General features: G+C 53.4%; 11 protein-coding genes across 11 annotated transcripts; 8 read left to right on the top strand and 3 right to left on the bottom strand.

Moving 5' to 3' along the window:
• Positions 1 to 11: 11 nt before the first annotated feature.
• BDV59DRAFT_210576 (dihydrodipicolinate synthase family protein) lies at positions 12 to 1,264 on the top strand (the record flags this gene model as incomplete). The annotated part of the gene is made up of 2 exons (XM_073695625.1): positions 12 to 665; positions 728 to 1,264. Exons 1-2 carry the CDS (start codon positions 207 to 209, stop codon positions 1,262 to 1,264), a joined length of 996 nt encoding a protein of 331 aa, XP_073543787.1. The 5' UTR covers positions 12 to 206.
• A 26-nt stretch (positions 1,265 to 1,290) lies between these two features.
• BDV59DRAFT_210574 (sialidase family protein) lies at positions 1,291 to 2,463 on the bottom strand (the record flags this gene model as incomplete). Its single annotated transcript, XM_073695624.1, has 1 exon — positions 1,291 to 2,463. One exon carries the CDS (start codon positions 2,461 to 2,463, stop codon positions 1,291 to 1,293), a length of 1,173 nt encoding a protein of 390 aa, XP_073543786.1.
• A 488-nt stretch (positions 2,464 to 2,951) lies between these two features.
• BDV59DRAFT_210573 (uncharacterized protein) lies at positions 2,952 to 6,110 on the top strand (the record flags this gene model as incomplete). Its single annotated transcript, XM_073695623.1, has 8 exons — positions 2,952 to 3,170; positions 3,216 to 3,926; positions 3,987 to 4,343; positions 4,400 to 4,669; positions 5,010 to 5,159; positions 5,212 to 5,227; positions 5,282 to 5,360; positions 5,423 to 6,110. 8 exons carry the CDS (start codon positions 2,952 to 2,954, stop codon positions 6,108 to 6,110), a joined length of 2,490 nt encoding a protein of 829 aa, XP_073543785.1.
• A 298-nt stretch (positions 6,111 to 6,408) lies between these two features.
• On the top strand, positions 6,409 to 7,530 carry BDV59DRAFT_195994 (D-mandelate dehydrogenase-like dehydrogenase; the record flags this gene model as incomplete). Its single annotated transcript, XM_073692654.1, has 2 exons — positions 6,409 to 6,554; positions 6,606 to 7,530. 2 exons carry the CDS (start codon positions 6,409 to 6,411, stop codon positions 7,528 to 7,530), a joined length of 1,071 nt encoding a protein of 356 aa, XP_073543784.1.
• A 396-nt stretch (positions 7,531 to 7,926) lies between these two features.
• BDV59DRAFT_210571 (major facilitator superfamily domain-containing protein) lies at positions 7,927 to 10,369 on the top strand (the record flags this gene model as incomplete). The annotated part of the gene is made up of 6 exons (XM_073695622.1): positions 7,927 to 8,126; positions 8,172 to 8,269; positions 8,318 to 8,655; positions 8,707 to 8,832; positions 8,881 to 9,213; positions 9,277 to 10,369. 6 exons carry the CDS (start codon positions 7,927 to 7,929, stop codon positions 9,697 to 9,699), a joined length of 1,518 nt encoding a protein of 505 aa, XP_073543783.1. The 3' UTR covers positions 9,700 to 10,369.
• On the bottom strand, positions 9,737 to 10,819 carry BDV59DRAFT_195992 (uncharacterized protein; the record flags this gene model as incomplete). Its single annotated transcript, XM_073692653.1, has 2 exons — positions 9,737 to 10,401; positions 10,465 to 10,819. The coding sequence occupies 2 exons, from the start codon at positions 10,817 to 10,819 to the stop codon at positions 9,737 to 9,739; spliced, it is 1,020 nt and encodes a 339-aa protein (XP_073543782.1).
• A 382-nt stretch (positions 10,820 to 11,201) lies between these two features.
• Positions 11,202 to 12,833, top strand: BDV59DRAFT_187357 (uncharacterized protein). The gene has a single exon (XM_073691196.1). It carries the CDS (start codon positions 11,254 to 11,256, stop codon positions 12,112 to 12,114), a length of 861 nt encoding a protein of 286 aa, XP_073543781.1. The 5' UTR covers positions 11,202 to 11,253; the 3' UTR covers positions 12,115 to 12,833.
• Positions 12,831 to 15,327, top strand: BDV59DRAFT_187355 (pepsin-like aspartic protease). The gene has a single exon (XM_073691195.1). It carries the CDS (start codon positions 13,180 to 13,182, stop codon positions 14,596 to 14,598), a length of 1,419 nt encoding a protein of 472 aa, XP_073543780.1. The 5' UTR covers positions 12,831 to 13,179; the 3' UTR covers positions 14,599 to 15,327.
• On the bottom strand, positions 14,740 to 16,166 carry BDV59DRAFT_205597 (L-lactate dehydrogenase; the record flags this gene model as incomplete). Its single annotated transcript, XM_073694673.1, has 4 exons — positions 14,740 to 14,786; positions 14,839 to 15,890; positions 15,948 to 15,999; positions 16,052 to 16,166. 4 exons carry the CDS (start codon positions 16,164 to 16,166, stop codon positions 14,740 to 14,742), a joined length of 1,266 nt encoding a protein of 421 aa, XP_073543779.1.
• A 515-nt stretch (positions 16,167 to 16,681) lies between these two features.
• BDV59DRAFT_187351 (putative acyl-CoA thioester hydrolase) lies at positions 16,682 to 18,436 on the top strand (the record flags this gene model as incomplete). The annotated part of the gene is made up of 5 exons (XM_073691194.1): positions 16,682 to 17,072; positions 17,124 to 17,188; positions 17,235 to 17,531; positions 17,585 to 17,766; positions 17,817 to 18,436. Coding segments are annotated over exons 1-5 (1,397 nt in total), but the record flags the coding sequence as incomplete, so codon positions are not given.
• Positions 18,437 to 18,521: 85 nt separating this feature from the next.
• BDV59DRAFT_187349 (AAA-ATPase Vps4-associated 1 family protein) lies at positions 18,522 to 19,310 on the top strand. The gene is made up of 2 exons (XM_073691193.1): positions 18,522 to 18,763; positions 18,821 to 19,310. The coding sequence occupies exons 1-2, from the start codon at positions 18,653 to 18,655 to the stop codon at positions 19,163 to 19,165; spliced, it is 456 nt and encodes a 151-aa protein (XP_073543777.1). The 5' UTR covers positions 18,522 to 18,652; the 3' UTR covers positions 19,166 to 19,310.
• The last annotated feature ends 1,105 nt before the right edge of the window (positions 19,311 to 20,415 follow it).

Here is a 20,415-nt window from a genome sequence, read left to right as displayed (position 1 = left end):
ATCCGGGGGCCCATAGTCCGGCTGGATCCCCGCAGGTGCTTCGGTTGAAGTCCGAGAGTACTAAGCGTCCGATGTACGTCGTACTAGGCAGAGAGTATTGAGATTCTATCCTCCCTAATTGAAAAGAGGATATACGGCGCTCATAAAAGCGCCTTTGTGGTCTAATTACCGAATGCATACATACGCACTGGTGAAGCATCGCCATCATGACTGTCACAATCGCAGATAAAGCAACTCCCTTGCCGGGAGGCATTTTTTGTCCAGTACTCTCAATTTACAAACCAACCCCCCGTCAAGAAGTTGACCTAGAGGCCTCCTACAAATACTTTTCCTACCTGATTCGCGGTGGTGTGGATGGTCTCGTCCTGGCTGGCACCACTGCCGAAGCTGTCCTTCTCTCCTCTACGGAACGCCAGGATCTGGTCATGGTAGCAAGAAAGGCTGCCCTCGACCTGGGACTGAATGCTTATCCGCTAGTCGCCGGGATCAGTGGCCAATCGACCAACGAATCTATCCGTCTTGCAGAGGAAGCCCAACAAGCCGGTGCGGATTTTGGTCTTCTGTTGCCTCCCAACTACTGGGCTAAGGCGATAAACAAGAATGTGATCCTAGATTTCTATCGCGAAGTGGCAGACAACAGTCCCATCCCAATCGTGATATACAGTGTATGTTTATTTCTTCGTACTCGATATTAGAAATGATCCAGACTAACAGGGCACTGATCTAGTTCCCTGCTGTATGCAACGGGGTAGACATGAACTCGGATGTTATGTCGGAGCTGGCGCAACACCCAAACATCGTGGGCGTCAAACTTACATGCGGAAATGCAGGAAAGGTTACCCGCCTGACGCACGAATATACCCCAACACAATTCAGTGTCCATGCCGGATCATCAGACTGGCTGCTTCCATGTCTGATTGGGGGAGGTGCAGGATGTGTCACGGGGATTGGAAACGTGTTCCCCAAGTCGGTTTCCAAACTATATTCCCTCTGGAAGGATGGAAAGATCGATGAAGCGCGTAAGCTGCAAGGGCTTATTGCGCAAGCAGAGAAAGCTTGCAAAGAAGGCATTGCACCGACCAAGTTTGCAGCTGGATATTTCGTCGGGTCGAAATTAGGTATCCCAAATCCTCAGGCTTTCTGGCCACGGAAACCGTATAAGCCCTCGGGGAAGGAAATGCAGGAGTGGGTGGTTTCGGTAATGAAGCAACTGGCGGAGATTGAGGATTCCTTGCCGGAAAAGTTGTACAGTACAATGGCTTGATTCTAAGCTATCTAGATGAGCTGAATTTATTCAGTGAAGAAATCGTCCTTTAACTGGACATGTTTAATCCTCTGTCTCCAAAAAGTAAATGCAATATGCAAAGTACCGTCATTCCCGACCACCATGCTAGGATAAGACAGCTCACGATTCAGCTTCTTTTCACTGTTGTTGGTCATGCAAAACCCGTCACCGTCTTCGAGTACCTTGTTTTTCCAGGTGAGACCGTCATCATCGCTCCAGGCCACACACAATGGCGCCCTCGGAGCTCCCCAGAAAGCCGACTTTCCGCTCTCGGTGGTTTGATTGGTGCGACTATCGTCTTCATCCCCGATGTCATCATACAGACCTTCGCGACGTCCCGTGGCATTGGTTTTGGAGGAATGATTGTACACCAGGACGATCCGCCCTGATGGGAGAACATCAAAGCAAATTCCTGCGTTGGGATTAGGCAGTACTGTTGCCTCGGGCGAGGACCACGTCACGCCGTCTAATGACCTTGCCAAGTATACATTGTCTGCCCACCGACTGCGGAACAGCGCAAGATACTTTCCGTCCTTCAGCCGCTGGATTGCCATATGTACACAGCCGGTACTATCTGGAACCTCTATCTCTGTCCAGCTTTGCCCTTGGTCTTTCGAGAGCCGTACACAGGAGATATCGTCGCTTCCCATCCATTTCTGACCTGGATTGACGCGGCATTTGAAAACAGGCAAGACCCATGTGTCGTCGTCGAGTATCCGGATGGGCTGTCGGATGAATATCCCTTTATCCTCGAAAAGAGCTTCTTCAGGTCCCCAAGTCTCCCCACCGTCTCTTGAAATGCGATGTTTGATAATCGCGGAATCTTGGTTGCCGGCATGTTGTGAGGTGTACAGGAGCCAGACATCACCGCAGGGCGCACGGAAAAGAAGAGGATTTTGCTCACTCCGGCTATTGTCATGTGTCATTTTCTGTGCAGGACCCCATTCTTCGTCTCCCGCTCTCAGTCGAGACATGTAGATACTGATATCAGGCTTCCCCTCCATTGTACCTCCGAACCATGTGCAAAGGAGATCACCGTCAGCAAGGAAAAGGAGGCTAGAGGCATGGCATTGCACTGTGGCGGAAGGCACAAAAGCTTCTTTCCGTAAATACTTCTTAGGGACTAGGCGAATAGCTCCATGGCTCGCAATTGTTTCGACAGTAGTAGCGGTAGGCATTGCGATGGTCCCTAGGAAAGCCGAGTGGTAAATTGAAGCAACTTGCAACTAGATATGCGTTTTCTAGGTATGTCATCATAAATTTTATAGTAAAGTGGTTAAAAGCTCGCAGTCCATTTAATATGGTCTAGCGCCATCTTGGTCCTAAAACTATCCGCTCGGAGCCACTGCATCCCCTATAGCAGTATCGGGCATCGTCCGATTACCTTGTGGTAATCGATCGACGATGGACCCCGCTCGCACTAAAGGTCGGTCCACTGTCCGATATAAAATTAGCTTTGTTAGCGTTCTATGACCCCATGGGGTATGTGGATGATATCGGCCCACACCAAGTGGTATAGCTATAGCATGCCACGGGATCAGATCCTTTGGCAAGAGCACAGCTAGGAGGAGTATTTCATCTCACTCCTGCTTTCCACTGTCAATAGACCTGATTTTACATTTGTCTCCCTCTTTCTAAGCGTGACTTACAACCTCCTCCAGTCACCATGGCAGGGGGCACAAGTATCTGGTTCAGCAACGATGCAAAACGCGACCCTAAAGAAATTTTCAACGGACGACTTCTATATCTTCTTATTTCTGTTGCTTGGGCAGGATGCTTCTACGGTTTTGACACTGGAAACATCGGTGGCATCCTCACACTGAAATCTTTTGAGAATGCATTTGGTCTGATCAATGTTCCGCAGGCCGAAATTGACAATCGCAAGGTATGTGAACATCAATAAACCTCAGAACATATCTAATTCAGTTAGGGAACCATAGCAGCTATGCTCGCAGGTGGCGCGTCTGCAGGTTCTATCCTCGCAGCACCGACGTCTGACTTTATCGGCCGAAAATGGAGTGTATTCATCTGGGGCATCGTCTTCCTTGTGGGAGCTGCCATGCAGATGGTAGCCGACTACGATGTCTTGATTGCTGGACGCTTCATTGGAGGTATGGGCGTCGGAGCCTGTTCGATGCTCACTCCGCAGTTCCTTGCGGAAAACTCCCCCAAGTCCATTCGTGGATCTATGACCGCCACGTACAACCTCATGATACTTCTGGCTCTTATGCTTGCATTTTGGGTCAACTATGGCGTCTCACTGTGGTCCTATCCTGGAGTAGAACATGATCATAAGCAATGGAGAACCGCTATGGGGATCCAGTTGATACCGGGAGCCCTCATGTGTCTTATGATTCCCTGGGTGCCGGAGACGCCTCGGTACTTGATCAACCATGGAAAGTCTGAAAAAGGCCTGAAGCACATCTGCAAGCTGCGGAATTTACCCCCAAACCATGATTATGTGCAGCTTGAATACCAGGAGATCCAGGCTCAGGTTCGCTACGAGCAGGAATGTTACCAAGGACACAGTTACTGGGTTGTGATAAAGGACATCTTCACCATTAAGAGCAATTTTAGACGGTTCTTCCTGGCAGTGATGTTGTTTCTGTTCCATAAATTTACTGGCACAGACTCACTGAACGTAAGGGCTCCCCCCTGTTTATATATAAAGACGTGATTGTTGCTGACCGGACGTGCTTAGTACTACGCTCCAGAAATTTTCGAATTAATCGGGGTCGAAGATGGTTCGTCTCTGCTCACAACCGGTGTCTATGGTGTCGTCAAGTTTGTGGTGACTATTTTCTACGTTGCTTACCTCGTGGACCGAGTCGGTCGTCGTCTTCCCCTGCTCATTGGCGCAACGATGCAAGCAACAGCCATGCTCTATCTGGCCCTCTATCTCCGCTTTGCCGGCACCACTGCTAGCAGTGCCGGCAATGGAACGCCTGCTGGTGGAATTGTGGGCGTAGTCTGGATCTATATCTATGCCTTTGGTTGGTCTTTCGGTCATAGTGTGGCATGCTATGTCGTGGCAGCAGAGATCTTCCCTACCAGAATCGTAAGGGTTACCCTCATCCAAGGCGTCGATAAAAAGTATACTGATCATCTAAATAGCGATCGGTTTGCATGTCGTTCTGTTTCTTCGTAAACTGGATCGTCGACTACGGTATTACCCGAGCAACCCCTAACATGATCACCAATATGGGATGGGGCACATTTTTGTTGTATGCTATGCTCACGTATGCCGGGGTCATATTTATCTATTTCTGCCTGCCCGAGATGAAGGGTCGCTCGATTGAGAGTATGGACGATTTGTTCCAGAGGTCACTATGGACCATGTGGAAGCATGCGTATCCCAACGAGGAGGAAACAGTTCGGCATGGAGTGATTGAAGCAGCCCGGAAAGAGGAAGACCTTAACGAGGCGGACCGAAAGAAAGATGTGGAGCATGTAGAGTCTGTGTAGGTAGTACGGCTTGTCTTCAAATGGAAATCGACGTTATCAAAAAGGCCCAGGGTTTGTAGTTTCTGCCCCTAGAGGCTTGGAGTCTTCACATGTGCCACTGAATCCAGAGATAGTTAGGTGTTGGACCCATGCATCGGTCATTTTCCGCCATCCGTAGCACTAAGAAGCATCGGGCCCCTCTCCGATGGCGTTCAGGGCCCCTGCTCAATAGATATATGCTATCAAATTCCGGATCCATGCTCTGTACACTTGCTTTGAGACACAAAAGACTCAATTTCACAACATGGCAACATTTACACTTAACACTGGAGCAAAAATCCCCGCCGTTGGGTTCGGCACATGGAAGGCTGCACCAGGGGATGCTGCATCTGCAGTTGAAGCTGCATTCGAAGCGGGGTACCGCCATTTTGTACGTCTATACTCCTTATGTGTACCATCGGGCAATGCTCACAGAAGAATAGGATTGCGCCCCTTTATGTAGGTACCTTGCCAGGCGGAAAGTGAAGAGTCTCATCTAAGTATCCCCAACAGACGGAAACGAAGCCGAGATTGGTCAAGTTTTCAAAAACACCAAAGTGCCCCGTGAAAAATACTTCGTTACCACAAAACTGTGAGATCGATTGAAGCACGTCCCATCGGCACTCCAGCCCAGTTCTGACACAAACCCTACAGATGGTCCTCCGATCACCGCCGAGTGGAGCAAGCACTCGACAAAAGCCTCCGCGATCTCTGTCTAGACTATGTGGATCTTTACCTTATGCATTGGCCTGTCACCCTCGATCCAGATCCGACAGTCGAGTATGGCAAAGAGAACCGCAAAGTCTATGCGGTAGGGTGGGATTTCAGGGATACCTGGCGCGAGATGGAGAAGCTACTGGATACTGGCAAAGTGCGTGCAATTGGGGTGGCTAATTTCTCCACCGTGAATCTAGATAGTCTCCTGTCCACGGCTAAGGTTGTACCGGCTGTGAACCAGACGGAGATCCAGCCCCGGTTGCCGCAGAAGAAGTTGAACGAGTATTGCAAGCAGAAAGGGATACATCAGACTGCTTTCGGGCCCTTAGGTGGCACTGGAAGCACCCTGCATGAACATCCTGTTATCGTTCAGATTGCGAAAAATCATGGGTGTGAGACGGGAAATGTGATGCTCAGCTGGGGGGTGCAGAAAGGATGGAGTGTGATCCCGAAGAGCACAAATGCCCGGAGAATCAAGGCGAATCTCACCCAGAACTTTGAGCTGAGCCCAGACGAGATGGCGAAAATGGAGCAACTAGCAGAGCCGGTAGGAAAGAGGTTTAACCGGCCTGATTGGGGAACAGTGATATTCCACGATGACCAGGCAGTGAAGCTGGAGGACTAGATTATGCTTAGACTATCAAATCAGTACATATAAGTTTACGTCATCCCACAGTTGGCATATCCAAGTCCCAGAGCTAGTAGGTATAGAGCTGCTAGGCCACGCCTAGCCAATCCGCATCGACAACACCAAGCTGAACATGCAATACTGCTCAGACGCGAGAGATGTGATGTCAACCGGAGTCTTTCCGATTGATCGTTTAGCAGTCGGAACTCCCTCCGCATTCCCATTTCATACTTATACCAAACGCTCAACTGCCCTTCAATCCATGCCTTGTCTTTAATGAGCATTTAAAAAAAAAATGCCGAAGCCTATCGTTCTGCATATTGGGGAACCAATAAAGTACAATCATGACTTCTACAATGATTCGTTTTTAGATCGATTCGATGTTGTTCGCAATGATGCCTTGGACCGGCCATCTTTCATGGCAGCTTTGAAAGAGCGCAGGTCAGTATAAACTGCTAATTACAACCGAACTATGTTTTAAAGCTTATACAGATACGGTGATTTTGTCGCTATATTTCGCCCTCACTTTCAATCAGGAGGTGAGATGGGCCAGTGGGACGAGGAGCTAATCAACCTTTTACCTCCCTCTGTTCGTATCTTCGCGTCAGCAGGAGCAGGCTTCAACTGGGCAGACGTTGAGGCCTTGGGTCGCCGAGGGATTTGGTATGCAAACGGAGCAGGGGCATCAGATGAAGCAGTATCGGACACCACCCTTTACATGATCCTGTCAGTGTTCCGCAATTTCACGCGGTCCCAGCTCGCTGCTCGACAGGCCAACCCTGAGGTGTTCACGGCCACCCATAAACTCATCGCGACGATCTCGCACAACCCCCGAGGCCATGTCTTAGGATTGGTCGGACTCGGGAATATCAGCAAGAAAGTGGCCATGAAGGCAAAAGCGGCACTGGGGATGGAGGTGCACTACTTCGATATTCTTCGCCAGCCGCTCGAGGTGGAACAGGATATTGGAGTTACGTACCACGATAGGTTGGACGATCTACTCAAAGTTGCCGATTGCGTGTCGCTACACACTCCCTTAAACCAGCACACGAAGCATCTTATCAACCGTGATACATTGAAACTGATGAAGCCGGGTGCCAGGCTTATTAACACTGCTCGTGGGGAGGTGGTCGAAGAAGATGCCTTGATCGAAGCGTTGGAGACGGGAGCCGTATCTGCAGCCGGGCTGGACGTCCATTATCATGAACCCCAGGTGTCTCCGAGACTTGCGGCGATGGAGAATGTCACCATGACTACGCATATTGGTGGAGGTGCCCTTGACACACGGACCAACTTCGAGCTCAATGCCATGAAAAACATCATGAGGACTGTGGGAACAACAGGCCAGCTTATTGGGGAGCCTTTCTCTCCGGTAAATAAGGAATATGTTCGGGATTTTCTAGATAGGCAGATATGAGTGCTACTATTGACAGCAACTGTTTGTCTACTTGCATTGCCACTTGCATTACTAAAGAATGGAACGGTTATTTGATGCTACGCCTTTGCATGATTAACATGCCGTCAGCCAATCGGGTAGACCTCGGCGTGATCTTAATTCGAATCCTTCCAGCTTGAAGAATCGGGCTTCTCTCCTGCCCCTTGTCAAGGCTTAGTGCGTCCCCGCATTCTATACCCCGGATTTTCGGAGACCTGTCCGCAGCCCCAGTCTCTTCCTGATATGGTTTGTCAATAATGCAGTACAGAGAAAGTAGGGTATAATGTGAATTGTAGGCTATAGAATTGATTGTTTCAAGGAACTCGGGGCTTCCAACTTACCTATACCGCCGGTGTTGTATGCATTTTTACCAGTACCATGGACAAGCCAAGTAACCAAGAAACACAAGCTGTTGATAAGACAGATATACCGCCCCTGGAGGAGCTCCCTTTGCCTGTTGAACTAGAACATTATGACCGGGAAGACATTCCCAAGCTTGAAAGAGAGCTCGTCAAGCGGCTCGACTCCTGTCTGCTCCCTGCCGTGGTCATACTTTTTCTGATGAATATCCTGGACAGGTATGACACTCTGAGGCATTGCTACAAGATGCTAACAGGAGCCAGAAACAATATCGCCAACGCAAAAATCTCGGGTCTTCCAGAAAGCCTTGGAATCACGAATACGCAGTACAACACGAGTTTGATGATTTTCTACGTGGGCTGTATGGCAATATGTCTCCGTGTTCGCTGCACACTCTAACGAAGTCTAGATGTGATCACACAACTCCCGTCGAACGTGCTTATCCTCCGCGTTAAGCCTTCGTTATATATCGGATTTGTCACCGCCGGCTGGGGCGTAGTGTCGATGTGCCAGGCGTTTACCACCAACTTCCCCGGTCTCTTCATGAGTCGCTTCGTTCTCGGGCTCATTGAGGGGCCGTTCCTCCCGGGCGTTTTCTTCTTGATGTCCTGCTGGTATAAACGATCAGAGCTTCCGCCGCGCATTGCTATTCTATATGGCGCCAACATGTTAGCCAGTAGTTTTGGAGGGCTCATCGCAGCAGGCATTGTGGCTCGCATGGACGGGAAACTTGGTCGGCCGGCCTGGGTGAGTGGCCATGTCATTTTCATTCCGCGCTCCGATTAATGAACGATGTAGCAATGGCTCTTTATAATCGAAGGTTCAATGACCATCGCAATTGCACTACTGGTAATTCCGTTCATTCCCGACTTCCCGACGTCTACGAAGAGGTGGTGGTTGAAACGAGAGCATCAGGCACTTGCGGTATGCATCTGTCACTGGCTTTAGGAGCAAAGTCTGACGTCTTGATAGGATTGGCGTCTCCAAAATGAAAACGCCGGTCTCGTCGACGACGACCCCCAATCGCTCCTCTGGGGTGTCAAGCAGGCTCTTATCGACCCAAAGTTATACATGTTCATCATCCTGCAGATGTCACTCTTGACTGCACAATCCTTCAATAACTTCTTCCCTTCGATTGTGGAAACGCTTGGATACAACGAGACGATCACGTTGCTTTTGACCGCGCCCCCGTATTTCTTTGCCTTCATCTGCTCCTTGGTAATATCCTTCCATGCAGCTCATAAGAAAGAACGAGGTTTCCACATTGCCATCCCGCTCTTGTTCTCATTGCTTGGGAATCTCCTAGTGAGCCTTCCTCCACTCCTGTCTTTGACCGATATTCGGGAAAAGCATCCTAACGTGAAGCAGGCAATGTTCGTCCCCACCACAGGCGGTCGCTACTTCAGCATGTTCCTCATGACGGCCGGGTCCTACTCCCCGTACAACCTGTGCGTGTCCTGGCTGAGTTCCAGTCTGCCGCGGCCGCGGGCAAAACGCGCCGCCGCTCTGGCGATTCTCAACCTGATGGGCGCTGGTGTGGCCCATTTCTACACGTCCTACATGTTTCCGGACTCGCAGCAGCCGCGGTACTATGCTGGTGGCGGCGTGATGAGCGGCGCGTGTCTGGTGTGTGCGACCATGGCGATGGTGATCAAGTGGTACCTCCGGAGAGAGAATCGACGGATGGAGAAGGTCGAGAGTGAACAGGGGAGACCGGCTGGAGCGGCGACGGGCAATATCAGTAGTCGGGCGGGCGAAGATGCGGTGCTTTCATTTAGATACGTCCATTGATAGGGTACCTGTTGAGAAGTATATAGGGTTATTTATATCATCTAGGCGATATCCCGATATCCCCCGTGATTCGCATAAATTCGCCCTCCGTGTGCTCCCATACCTGCTCGACCGTTCCCCTTTCTCGGAGGTTCGCCAGAAAGTCAATCGTCTCAGGAGATGCGCTCTCCCCATCCCACCCAACTGAATACACCCTGCTACCCAGTTCACCATTCGTCCCACGGACAGCGTCCCCGGGGCATCTGGATGACGTGGTAGAGGTCGCAGTTTGTGAAGACGAATACCGTGCGCTGGTCACTAGGTACATGTGCCGCTCTCCACTTTCATCGGGCGACATCAGATCCCGCTGGATTGCCGTCAATTCCGCAGGCATAGTTGCGCTCATGGTCAGCATCTGTCGGGCCAACGGCGTGTCCACTGTACCAGGGTAGTCATGTATTAATGCTACCTCTGAGGCGTTTCGCGAAATAACTTCCAGGATGAGGGTGATAAGGGTGGACATATGTCCACGCAGCTGCCCCAGAGGGACTCGGAGGGCAGGGTAGTCGGTCGTGTCCAGTGGGCCTTCGAAGCCTCCGGCTGCGACGGTGACCACACGACGAAGGGCGGGAGCCTGCTGGATGAGAGGCAGAAGACGAGTTATGAATCGCATGCGAGAGTAGTAATTCATCGCAGCGAGCAGGTGAAGCTCCTCCGTAGTCTCTGTCGTTTCAAGCAATGGCGTTAGTAGTAGAGACTCGTATAGTGTGGATAGGATAGACGTACGGCTTCGGTCAAGACTGGCGACTCCAGCACTAAGAAATAGTAAATTCAGATGAGATTCGCGGGCTCTGATCTGGTCGCAGACCTCGTCAACGACCCGGATTAAGCTCACGTCTGCTGGGACGAAGATGTACTCTCCCTCCGGGTTGAGCGCAGTGCATTCGGCTATGATGCGGTCGGCTGCCTCTTGGGAGCGGCCAACAAAGTACGCACGCGGTCTGCGTGTATACTTTGCGAATGTCTTCAGAGTAGCTTCTCCCATGCCACTGGTGGCGCCCACGAAGAGCGCAACCAGACCTGGAGGGAGCGACAAAGCCACACGTGCGTTGGACAATCGAATCTCCGATAGAGACACCATGTTTAAGAGTGAACGAATTCCGGTAGTCGTGGATCCATGCTGACAGTCGTCCATATATATAAGGGCTTGTTGAAGCCCCGATGCTAGGAAGCATCCGAAGAGATAACACCGAACGTGCAGCGCAAACGCCGGTCGTACCGCCGGTTTTGCGACCGAGCCGAACTTTTCATTTCTTCTTCACCTTCCCGATGGATCCCACGGGTCGTTCGGCAGAGAAGAAAACGCGGTCGGCGTGTAATCGCTGCCATACGCAGAAACTCCGATGCGTGCGAAGCCCTGGAGAGCTGCAGTGTGAACGATGTCGGCGACTTGATACACCGTGTCGGTTCTCCCCCCGCGCCCCGCGGGGCTCGATAAAACCACAAGTGCAATCTGCCACCATGCCGTCCTTGGACCAACAGCATGCAGAGTCGAGATGCGGTACAGGTGCGCCGATGCTGCAGGCTACTGGTGGGGATGATAGTATTGATCTGAGCGTGGCCTGGCCTGTGCGTGGAGACATTTGGCCCGACCTGATTGCGCCGAACGGTATAGATTTGATCAATCAAGACGCTACACTACAGGGCATGGTTGATGAAACACAGCCGTGGACTGCAGAAAGTTCGCTTTGGGGCCTTGCGAGACAGAGCCTGGGGATGGAGGCAGTTCCCATCCCAGAATCACCTCCATCAATGACCATCACCCACGAGCTAGCGAATCTAAGCATCGCGCTCTCAGAGCTCGCACGACAGCTTCCATCTACAGAGGAGCATGAGACATGTGCCAGAGACGAAAGTTCGTGCGATACGCGGCGGGAGATGCCGTTCGTCTTCGATGATCTCTTCCGTCTTACCACCAAGTTCATTGACCTGGTCAAGCGTCTACTTCGCGGCCGGGGGCTCCGGGATGAAGCGACAGCCCTCATGGTCGGATCCTGTCACTCCCGGCTGGCAGAGATGTACACGATTATCTTCTCTCTCATGCGGTGCTGCATCCAGCGCTCGTTGGCGCCTCCCCGTCCGAACTGGGCCATGGTCCTCCCCAGCGTGCAACTCGGCTCGCTCACCTCTCCTGCAGTCCAAGTGGATGGCAAAACACAACTGCCATCTGAGAAAGTGTCCCTATACATACGGATGATTGCGGTGTTCTCGTCGCAGCTGTGGGCACAGCTCATTGACGCGGTTCGAGGGCAGCACCAGACCCCTCTGGTGGACTCTGGGATGACTCCGCTGGTACACACTTTGTGGACAGAGATGGGGGACAGAATGGACATCTTGCTGCGGACTATTAACAGTACGAAAAGCTTACTTCGGTGATTCTACCGACGTAATTGTTTCGGACGAAGTGATACATATGCGCCAACGATTAGAATCAGATAAGCTGAGACATGGACCAACCTTGCGGTTCAGCTGAGGGGATTGTTCTGACCTCCTTGCAGCTGTCTCGGTTCGAGTCAGAGTCGATACCCCTCATGAGGTTGGAAGATGGCGTTCGATCATGCACGGGACTGGTGAGAAATTTCCGCCACCAAGAATGTGACCGAATGGATTGGACTCGGCTTGCATGAGAGTCGTCAGCTAGGAGACACCGCATATTAATACTCCGGCTGACGTCTGCCTTATGGGAGAGAACGGTTCGTTGGCAGCTGAACTGGCTGTTTCAGGTTGATGGCGTGTCTGGAGACAGTCGAGATCAGTCAATGCTCGCACGGTTCTTCAAGGGCCTGGAGAAGAGAAATGATCGACATGTGGCTTGCCAAGAATGGGTCAAGTGTGAGAGACCGAAGATGCCGAATATTGTTTCGGTTTACGCAGTACAGGAGTATACACAGTACCTCGTATAGCCTCCACGATGTATGCTCTACGATGTGCTGTATACTTCATCCACACTACCAGTCCTCTAGGATCCCGTGCTAGAACCAACCTCGACGATGATATCACTCAGGGGCAGTTCTCCATCTCCTTTTAGTCCCCACTCGACAGCTGAAAGAAGCTTGAACCGGCGCCGATCAGGTCTTGGGGCATCGACGGCGCGGTGACTAGGGCCAATTTTCCCTGGTTGGACTCTGGAGTAGATGCATGCATGCCTTTTTCCCCTTCACCTCCCCCTCCTCCTTCTCGTCTTTTCTTCTCCATCTATCTCTCCTTCAGTCCACTCTCTCGCTTTCCCTACCACCTCGGGGTCTTTTTTACGATACTTATTAATTGCCGGCTTCGGCCTAGATGACCTCCCCCGATCATCTCTCTTCTTTGTCCCTCGCTCTTTATCCATCCCCGAGGCTGGCTCTCGACCCCTAATACTCCCTCTCTCTCACTATCCCACTCATTCCCTCTCAATGACCGTCTTCCTATTCTCCCAATAATTCGATCCCTCGCCGGATCATGCGTCTCTCTCAATGTCTGACGGCAGCTTTCCTCTGCAACGGTGCCACCGCGTTTGTTCCGTATACCTTTCACCTCAGAGCGTCTCCCACCCATGCTCTCCGTAACTCTCCCGTCCGCCGCTTTCTCCCGTGGAAGCTCCTGACGGGCAGCGTGTTGGACGACGATGATGAGTCCAAATCCTCCGCCGTTCGTCGCGATAACGAATATAAGGTCGTCATGTCGGACACCCCCTCCGAGCCCGACACCGTCGCCCTCAACCAGGACGGGAACGACTATTCCTACTTCGCCACCGTCAGCGTCGGTTCCCAAGAGCAGAAGATGTGGATGATGTTGGATACTGGCGGCGCCAACACCTGGCTCTTTTCCTCGGATTGCACATCCAAGGCTTGTCAGCTTCACAATACGTTTGGCGAACAGGACTCCACCAGCCTCACCATGTCATCCGTTCCGTTTGAAGTGGGATACGGATCAGGGAATGTTAAAGGGATGCTTGGAAATGATAGCCTCTCCATCGCTGGTCTGGAAGTGACCATGACCATGGGGTTGGCGGATACCGCCACCGACGACTTCCAGTCGTATCCCATGGACGGGATCCTGGGTCTGGGACGCTCCCACGATACATCGTTTGGGAACCCTACCTTCATGGACCAGGTCGCGACAAGCAACCTGCTTCCCTCCAACATCGTCGGTTTCAGTCTCACCCGCAGCTCCGATAACGAGCGAGATGGTACCGTCTCCTTTGGTGAGGTCGACACGTCCAAATTCTCCGGGAACATCACCTACACCACTGTGTCCTCCGACAGTGACCATTGGAGCATCCCTCTGGACGATGTAAGCGTCGATGGAAAGGCCTGCGGTTTCTCTGGAAAGTCAGCCATCATCGACACCGGTACCTCGTACGCTTTGCTTCCTCCCAATGATGCAAAGACGCTGCACAACCTGATCCCCGGGGCCACGCCGTCGGGGGAGAATTTCCTCGTACCGTGCGACTCTACTGCAACCGTGGCGGTCACTTTCTCTGGGGTCAGCTATACAATCTCCCCGAAGGACTACATCGGAGCGAAGTTCGACTCCGGATGCATCTCGACTATCATTGGGAAGCAGATGTTCAGCCCGGATGACTGGATCCTGGGCGCTGTCTTCCTCAAGAACGTCTACTCGGTGTTTGATTTTGACAACGAACGCGTGGGATTCGCGTCCCGCGAAGACTCGAAGCCCGCAACCACGTCTGCCGTAGCTTCCACCACAGCTGAAGCTGACACTGCAACAACGACGACGACTTCCGGAGCTACCACTAGCTCAGCCGACTCCTCGAGTTCGACCAACTCGGCTACATCCGCGGCCGGGATCTCCACCATCTCCTGGTACTGGCCGGCCCTGACCGCCGCCCTCTGCATTTGGCTTCCTTTCTCTTGACTCTCGTTTTATACCCTTGGACTTGACATACAACTGCAATTCGATGAAGACCATTCGGCTTCTCTTCCATGTATCTATTCTAATGACAATGTATAATTCTTTGAGAGGCCACCCCTCCACACATCCACCTCCACTGCATCCCTACAAGACCTTCTCCGGGATGAGCGTGTACGACTTGGGATACGACTCTGCAATCTCGTCAGCCACCGCCATAGACCCACGCCCGGGGGACAGACAGACCTAGGATCGACCGATCAAACTCCCCAACACTTGTAAACCCGCCCACGGCCATCAAAATATCCAAATCCGCCAGCAACGACCTCATCACATGGCGCACGCCCTCCTCCCCCATAATACTCAACCCCCACACCCAAAGCCTTCCAACAAAGACGAAACGCGCCCCCAGCGCCAACGCCTTGACTACATCACTCGCGCCCCTCACACCCGAATCAAACATGACATAGATGCGGTCCCCGACCGCCTCGACGATCCTCTCCAGCGCATCCAGACTCGCAATGGCCCCATCCACCTGCCGCCCGGCGTGATTACTCACGACGATACCATCGACGCCATAGTCGACGCACTTCCGCGCATCCGCTACGGACTGCACGCCCTTAATCGCGAACGGCCGCCCGCCGGAGATGCGCTTCCACTGGTCCCGCAGCCAGGGGATCTTCTCCCACGACCACGCGCGGCCATGCCAGATCGAGTCGATCCACTTGGTCGACGCGGCCACGACATCCGTCACGGGGTCGATGCCGGCCTCGCGACATCGCCGCTGGAACACCGGGTCTGACAGCCCCAGGTCGGCGCCCATGCCGCGGTAGAACGCGTAGTTGGAGTTCGCGACGTCGTCGTGGCGCCAGCCCAGCTGCCACGTGTCGGTCGTGAGGATCAGCGCGTCGAACCCGGCCTCCCACGCCCGCGTCAGCAGCGACAGTGTCAGCTCGTCGTCGTGCGGCATGTACAGCTGGTAGAAGCGCGGGTTGCCGGGGCCGTTGGCGGCGCCGACAGTCTCGATCGGCGTGCTCCCCGCCGTGGAGAGGCAGTAGGGGAGGTTGAGCTCGCCAGCGACCTTGGCGACGGCGGCCTCGGCCGTGGCGTGGTAGATCTTGTTGATGCCGATGGGGGCGAACCCAATTGGGGCCGACACGCGGTGGCCGAAGATCTCGGTAGTCGTGTCGCGCTGGTTGGTGTCGACGAGTTGGCGCGGGATGATGCGGTGTCGATAGAAGGCCTGCCGGTTGGCAAGATGCGTGGTCGACATGCCGGCGTTGGAGGACGCATAGTACCTGGGTTGGTGAGTATGTCGGTGGGTAGGTGGAGACTTTGGAGAGGATGGTACGTACCATCCGCCCTGGCTGAGTTTCTCATGGGCTTGTTCTTCGAGCTTGCGAGGATCTGTGGTGGTTAGGGCCGGAGAAGAGCCGGGGGTGTGTGTATGGCTGGGTACCTGTGTTGAACGGCGGCGTCTGGCCGTCGTTCGCTTTCCAGAAGTTTTCTCGCTGGTAGAGCGCCCATTGGGGCGTGGTTCTCTCTTGGATGTTTGGGTTTGTAGGGTCACTCATTTTCTATTTGTTGTAGACATAGAATTCATAGATGTTGGATGCTGGATGTTGGAAGGAGTCCGCTGAATGGTTAAGATGTATATATTGCCGATGACCTCATTTTGACGTCTGATACCCCTTCCCTTGCTGATTCAGTTATCTGCCATTGTACAAAATCCGTAAATAAAGATCGTCTAGGATTCTCTGATATCAAGCTAACGAAATATAAACCAGTGCAGTGCAGTAGGCTGTAGAACTGACTATAGAACTAACTATAGACAAATGATGTCATAGCACGAACACCCACATAACAGACCACCCCAGTTTGTTCAGCCCACTGATTCCCCTGCAGAAGTCTAGAACCATGCCCCATACGCCTCCTACACACTACTAAGGCACGCAGTACGTATACATGGATATTTCCTTTCGCGCCGGGTTACTCCGGAAGGCAAACCGACGCGGGAGCGGCTACGGGAAGCACCCTCGGGATCGGGGGCGGATGAACCGATCGATGACTGACTAACTTCCCCGGCCTCATTTGCCCTTTATTCTATCATTGTTCCTCCTCTCCGCATTCTACCTCAACACCCCCCTCCATCCCTCTCTGTTCACAATTCTCACATCATGTTGGGCCTCAGTACGAGACGCTCCGCGGTGACGCGCTCCACCAGTTTACTATCCACCACTCCGGCCGTCAGTGTCCTCCGCGCCAGGGCCACCCCGTCGTTGGTCGCTGCCAAAGACTTCCACTCCAGTCAACCCAATGCGGCTTTCAGTCCAACTTGGATGCCCCGGCGAGTGAAGACCCCCTGGATCGAGGCTTTGACGAAGAGTCGTGATGATGCAAAGGCCGCCGAGGGTGCGGGTTCGCCCCCGGCCAAACCGGACCTGACGCCCAAGAAGATGTCCGACAGCTACTACAGGGCTGTACGTTGTTGGCTATATTGCTAGCTACGGATTGTGCTGATGCGCGAATAGGTGCTTCCCCTGGCCCAGGATAAATGGCTTCTGGACAGCTATCTCAACGCTTCCGGGCATATCAGGTACGAGTCTCCGCGCCGCGCTCAACACTGTCTCTGATTCTTGCAGACTGGGATCTCTTCTTATGGACCTCGATGCACTTGCCGGCGTGATTGCCTACAGACACACCGGCGACTCGGTAACGACGGTCACCGCCGCCTGTGACCGTATCACCATCGAGCATCCGCTGATGGAGATTTGCGATCTGGAGCTCAGCGGACAAGTCACCTACGCTACTGGACGGTCGAGTATGGAAGTCTCGCTCCAGGTCGCCAAGGTCCCCGCCGAAGGCCAACAGGCGAAGCCGGAGGATGTTCTGATCACCTGCGCATTCACCATGGTGTCGCTTGACCCCGCTACGAAGAAGTATGTTTCGTATTCCCCCATCCAACGGGCAGTCTCCTCCTCACACATTCTAGACCCGTCTCCGTCGCCCCTATTCTGGTGGAAAACGCGGAGGAACGCCTCCTCTTTCGGAAAGGAGAGGAGAACTACCAGGCCAAGAAAGCCCTGCGAACGAGGAGTCTGCTCGAGAAAGCGCCCAACGCAGACGAGAGTAACCTGATCCACTCCATGTGGACGAAAGAGATGTCGTACCTCAGTAAGTCCTGCGCGGTCCTTCCGTTTCGATCCCACCGCTAACATATTCAGACCCCGAATCCCCCGCGCAGCGGCCCCCGAACATGGTCTTCATGAGCGACACGGTCCTCAAGTCGGCCATGATCATGCAGCCCCAAGACCGCAACCGCCACAACTTCATGATCTTTGGCGGCTTCCTCCTCAAGCAGAGCTTCGAGCTGGCCTTCTGCTGCGCCGCGTCCTTCTCGCATGCCCGCCCCAACTTCATCTCCCTTGACCCCAGTACCTTCGAGAACCCCGTGCCAGTCGGCAGCGTGCTATATCTCCGCGCCACGGTGGCGTTCACGGAGCCCTTCGAGCACGAGGGCGGCGAGGGCAAGTACACCAAGGTCCAGGTGCGCGTGGACTCCAAGGTGCGCGACGTCGAGCACGGCACGAAGAAGTCCACCGGCCAGTTCAACTACACCTTCCTCGTCGAGAAGGACATTAACGTCATGCCCAAGACGTACGGTGAGTTCATGCTCTGGACGGATGCGCGTCGGCGATCGGAAAACGCCGCGCTGATGACCCCCGGGTCGAAGGAGCCGAATACTCTGCGGGCCTTCAAGGACAGCGTGACTGAGTAGTGTAAATATGTTACTTGTATCATATATGGCGTATAGACCTGGAATGCATTGAACATTGATCAATGATGCAATCTCTACTACGGGTACGCCGTATGTATCTATTAAGCCCAAGAGCCCATTGTGTAGTGTTAGGGAACATACTACAAAGTGCCCCACCCTCAAGTCACATTACGTCTCCACCCCCAACAGCGCCGCGCACCAGCCCAGACGCACTCTAATCCCATCCAGCGGACGAGACTGCTTGAAAACTCCCATCCACTTCAACCTGGCTCCCAGAGCACCATGTCGCTTCCTAACATTTGGCATCTCCGCCGCGTAGCCGACACCGCCGGCAAAGCATGCTACATCTGCTACAAACCGTCGACTAGCGTGCTGATCACGCCCGACAACAAGGTAGACACCTCGCATCGGTCCCATGGATCTGAGCGAAGCATATGTTGACGTAGCCAGGACTTCTTCTACGTCTGTCCGTCGCATCTGAAGGACAAGAATTTCTGCTCTGCCATCGTCGACGCCGAGGACCAGGCGGCGAAGAAGAAGCAGGAAGCGATGGCGCGGGAGATCGAACAGGTGAAGAAGGAGTACGAGGAGAAGCAGCAGAAGAAGAAACAAAAACAGAAGCAGAACGACAAAGACAAAGACAAGGCGTCCGACGGCGGCAAAGACGCCGACAAGAAACCAGACTCCGGCGATAAATCCGACGAGAAAGAACGAGATGACAAGGTGAAGCCCCAGCCAGACTCCAGACTCAGTCTCTTCTCCCCGCGAGTCGCATCGTATCCCCCCGCCTACTAACAAGATACGACTAGATTGAATCCATCAAGAAGGCCGAATCAGGCAACCCGTCGACCCCAGATGACTCGCCTCGTATCTTTGCCTTGCACAAGTATGACACACATGTCACCGTCGACCTGTCGACTGACTGACTGACTGACTGACTGACTGACCGTCCGCAGGAACTTCTACCAAATGCGCATCGACCGCATGCGCAACGCCGAGGCGGCTAGGCGCAATCGCCAGCGGCTCCAGGATCCGTCGTTCTTCCCGTCTGCGCCGACGGGGGGAATCTGACGCCGACGGGACGTGGAGCCGTCGATCCTGGCGCAATTCTGTCTGCATACAGTGCGATGCGGCGACAAGCTTTACGATGCTGTCGGGGCGGTGATGATCACCCCGACTCTACGACGGGGCACGCGTCAGCCTTGGTGTCAATCATGGAGTGCCTGGCGATCGACGGAAGGATGCCTTCTCGAAAGAACGAAGGGGGTTCATCACATCAGCACTACCGCCCGCCAGTCTTGCCAGAGCGACGTGAGATCTCGTGTTCTGCCCCCGGGCGTGAGCATCTAGAAACCGACTGTCTTACCGGGCTGGCTGACTCGCTCCGAGCACGAGCCTTGTGCATACAGCCCAACTGATAAGCGCTAGCATTGGGCAGAGCTCCACGGCGTTCGGCGTACGGCGTATGTGCTGGATAGCTGCGGCTGATGACTTCATGACTCGAGCTCGCTAGCTAATTACCTCCCGAGGAATGGCAGCCTGGATGAGGCTCGGAGGATTCCCGATCAACCGATGGCGCAGTGGGAGTGTTTCGTCTGCCTGATCTGATGACGAACTGAGTCCGTGCCCGCGGCGGATTGATGTACAGCGCACCTATAGAACACTGCCGTTGTCGAGCTCGTACTTGGGGCGTGTCATGGCGAGTCCCGGAATCTTGCGACGTAATGGATTCCGATCAGCATGGAGGATCGCCAGATTCCTCCTGCCTGGAGTATCTCAGCCAGCCTACGGAGGGCAAAGTTACCGAGCGAAGGGGACAAGGAAGATGCTTGGTTGTCTGCCTTGGTTGGAGTGTAGCCTGCGGATCTCACTACGTATCGCATGCATGCCCGCGCATACCTAAACATAGGATAGCATAGGCCGTCCGTAAGAAAGAACGGCCATCCACTCCCATGCAAAGCCAGGCTGCGGGGAAAACTAATTTAACGGCTGTGTCTGTGACAAGACAAGGGGGGTAGCTAACTGCGGCACTTTGAGGTAGTATT

This window comes from Aspergillus ambiguus (assembly GCF_047715705.1).
Source record: "Aspergillus ambiguus strain CBS 117.58 unplaced genomic scaffold BDV59scaffold_47, whole genome shotgun sequence".
In the NCBI taxonomy this organism is placed as follows: Eukaryota; Fungi; Ascomycota; class Eurotiomycetes; order Eurotiales; family Aspergillaceae; genus Aspergillus; species Aspergillus ambiguus.
The sequence above is the reverse complement of the archived record's forward strand: the minus strand, read 5'-3'. Positions and strand labels throughout refer to the sequence as shown.

Coding starts and splice junctions, on each gene's coding strand:
- BDV59DRAFT_187349 (XM_073691193.1), top strand. CDS start 18,653: ATGTCGCTTCCTAACATTTGGCATCTCCGCCGCGTAGCCGACACCGCC. Junction 18,764..18,820: donor TGATCACGCCCGACAACAAG/GTAGACACCTCG, acceptor TGACGTAGCCAG/GACTTCTTCTACGTCTGTCC.
- BDV59DRAFT_187357 (XM_073691196.1), top strand. CDS start 11,254: ATGCTGCAGGCTACTGGTGGGGATGATAGTATTGATCTGAGCGTGGCC.
- BDV59DRAFT_187355 (XM_073691195.1), top strand. CDS start 13,180: ATGCGTCTCTCTCAATGTCTGACGGCAGCTTTCCTCTGCAACGGTGCC.